Source organism: Perkinsus marinus (genome assembly GCF_000006405.1).
Source record: "Perkinsus marinus ATCC 50983 genomic scaffold scf_1104296975926, whole genome shotgun sequence".
Taxonomy (NCBI): Eukaryota; Perkinsozoa; order Perkinsida; family Perkinsidae; genus Perkinsus; species Perkinsus marinus.
In genome coordinates, this window is record NW_003200605.1 from 1 (window position 1) to 3,279 (window position 3,279).

Sequence of the window (3,279 nt, forward strand, 5' to 3'; positions counted from 1 at the left end):
AAGCCTGTATCATAAGCCTGATGCTCACTCAGCACTTTGCCTGGATTACAGGTAAAGTGTTGAGTAAGCATCGATATGAGAACGTCGCTAGTATAAGTACAGTATTCCCCTCATTGCCGCTCCACTATCTAAGGATTCCAAAATCTGCGTAGCCGTGCGGAAAGGTTGTAGAAGATGGAGAATCTGTCCAATCTCATCGTGGTGGCTCAAAACTCCCTCGAAGAATCTGCTCACATAGAGGTCGAGAATCGATGATATCGGGTGCATAACATACCTTGCTTTTCTTCTCTTCACTAGTATTTCTTCAACGCCTTCCCATGAGTCCGAGAGCGCCTTCAACATTATATAGATCCCGTCCCACTTAACTCCGCCTCGTGGCTTCAACCTAGCATATGGGAAACAAACTGTTTCAAACAGTACACGGGTGAATCCTGTGGCTTACTTTTTCAGTACAACGGATTCAACTTAGCCCTTTTGAAATAAGCGGCGAGCCTCGAGACAGCCATGACAAGTCCCGAAACGGTGGAGCCGGAATTCTCTCCAGGATCCGCTTTCAGGAGACTCGCAGTTGATCGCCATTCGCGGGTTTCATCATTTTCCCTCTTGTTCTTATCAATCAAGGGTTCTTCAGTTGGCGGTAATAATATGGAATCCGTTACAAGCGCCAAAATATGGCAGAGGCAACCGGCACTGGCATATCCGGCATCCTCCAATGCCCTTATATTCGACTGGCACGAATCACTGATACATATCGCATTGTCAGGAGAAATATCGTACTCAGCGAGCGCCTGAGGAAAGATATCGTTGGCGGTGATCCTTTGCAAAATGGGATACAATGCGATCTACGCCATATGGCTATCACGATGCTACGCACTGCGTAGCACGAGCTGCGTAGTACGCAGCTCTCATCTAATTCAATGTGGCACATCGTGATGTGTAAATTTCGCACTAATTGGAGCTGCTGAACCGACCTCTCCCAGTGCTTCTCCAATGCTGGCGGCGGTTGAATCTTCCATAGGAGACATGGTTAACAGTACAGGAAAAGAAGCCCTTTTTTGAGCTCCGGGTACCCTGAGCTCAGAACCCCACAGCACCGCCTGCACAGCAAGCACTTCTTGTCCTGCAGGTGTCGTCCATGCATCGAATAAGACCTAAAGTACAGAACCGGTTCCCTGGAAATGACTTGAAATCTGTAGCATGAGTTACTGACGAGCACACTGCCTACCTGATATGGTGGTTGTTGCTCTTTCAGATGAAGTTTGACCTTTGCACGACGTGACTGGCTCTGCTCTTTTGCTGACCGACGAAGAGTCCTCTCGCTCTTCAAGCTGGCTGATATATCCAGTGGCTTCTTCGATCGGAATGACATATCGGATACGAGTTGCAGTAGTTCCACAAACTCCGGTCTTTCAACCATCGAAAATGGGATGGCACTCGCCCCGATCAGATTTATGACTGCATTGTTCAGCTTGGCCTGTTCGTCGGCTCGGAGTCGAACGGAAGGCGTACAGAATGGAGCAATACTTGGCGTGTCATTGTCGCCTCCAACACAGTGATGGCGTCTCATATTAGTTGTACTCTTGTCAGTTTGTTTGATGACCTTTTGACATTGAGTACAGTAGACACACCGAGGATATACCTCTCTAGTGATGCGATTACGTATCTTCCGGAAAGTACGCCACACCTCAGCTTTCAAGTCCACTTCAAAGGCCTCGAATAGGGTAAAGTCCAAATCATGCCCCACTCTGAGCTTAGGATGGCGAACTGGAGAACGAGGGACATTGGCACGCTTTCGCTTCAGCGGGAAGGTAGAACTAGTACATTCAGAACCGGTCTTCCGAGGGTTATCTCTAATAAGTGGAGTGCACAAGTCGTTAACAGTGGTAGGCCTCCGTCTGCCAGAGGGTGAGGATTCGATAGAATGCAACCCAGGAGGAAGGTCCTCATCATCTAACTGGAGTCTCTGGATGCATGGAGCAGGAGAGAGAGACTGTCTCTCTCTGAGAGAGGTACAATTACTGGCAGCTGATGAGGACATGGTAGAATTGGGTTGTGACTGCATTAACTGGCAAAGTGAATTGAGCTCTGAAGCATCTGTCTCGAAATGTCTAGAGTAAAGAACACAATCGTCGGTGACTCGCCGCCACCAAGTCTGCTCATGTAGTGGATCCGGTTCGCTGAATGTATTATACTTGTGAAGCCAGTAACCGCTGCGGTTTCATGCGTGCATCTTGCAAACAGCGTTCGCCGTGATGATCGATTGCTTGTCCACTTCACGCGAAGCTAAGCCTCTGACAGTGTGAACCCTGAATGGATCGTGTCAGCAAGGAATCACACGCTTCGAGTCATATAACTGGAGAGGGGAGATATTCTCCCTCCCCTTCTAGAGCTCTTAGAAAGAGCACTATGCAAAATTTATTGATGCGACTGAGAGGCATCCTTCGAAGTTGATGTAGGCGGCTTGACAGCTCCGCTGTGAGAGAAGAGCGGGAAGATAGCGGGAAAACGGGATTCTCGCTCTAATCCCGTCCCGCGTTTCTGAAAAATTTTCTCTCCCGCTTCCCTCGCGGGAAGCGGGAGGGAACCGAGTCTCGGCGAGAGCGGGACTCGTATGCCGGTGTATGCCTCGAACCTTCGGAACCAGATCCTTAGGTCGGAGACTCCATCATATCTTTCCGGCATCTGGGCGGTCACCACTTGCAACGTCTGACCAGTGAGGAGAGGCGCCAACATGCCTCTCGTCCGTGATAACTCGGCCTGCTTGTTGTCCTCAGCCGACTCAGTAACCATACTTTGATGCTTCAGTGTTGGGGCCGCTTGAGAGGGTGACCTTTCTTCTAACACGCGGTTATACTCTTCCACTGAACGCCTCGCCATCTCGGCCGCCTGCTTAACCGCTGCCTCACCCAACTCAGCACGAATGAACTCGTCATAGGCCTCCTCAGCTGCCTCCTCAGGATCACGACGCACCAAGGGGGCCCGAGGGCCCTCCCCCTCCGCTCGGGACGGAGTGGGGGTAGAACCAGAAGCTGAACCAACCATCTCGTAGTTGTAATCGTTCGTAACAAGGAGCTGCTACCAAAAAGGTGTCGGGGTATCGGTTGATGAACTCTAAGAACAACACAACAAGGGAACTCGAGCTAGAGCAACCAATACTACGACCCTAGGACAATAACAATAAGCGCACTACCTGCACTTAAGTTCTGTACGAATACCACAGACTTAGCAGCACAGTAATCGATATTGGGCTCATTCGCTATACTGAGGAAGGCGAAGGTT

At 50.0% G+C, this 3,279-nt stretch overlaps 1 protein-coding gene across 1 annotated transcript; it reads right to left on the minus strand.

Annotated features, from left to right (window-relative positions):
• Positions 1 to 2,632: 2,632 nt before the first annotated feature.
• Pmar_PMAR004435 (hypothetical protein) lies at positions 2,633 to 3,042 on the minus strand (the record flags this gene model as incomplete). The annotated part of the gene is made up of 1 exon (XM_002764935.1): positions 2,633 to 3,042. A coding segment is annotated over one exon (410 nt), but the record flags the coding sequence as incomplete, so codon positions are not given.
• Positions 3,043 to 3,279: the final 237 nt, after the last annotated feature.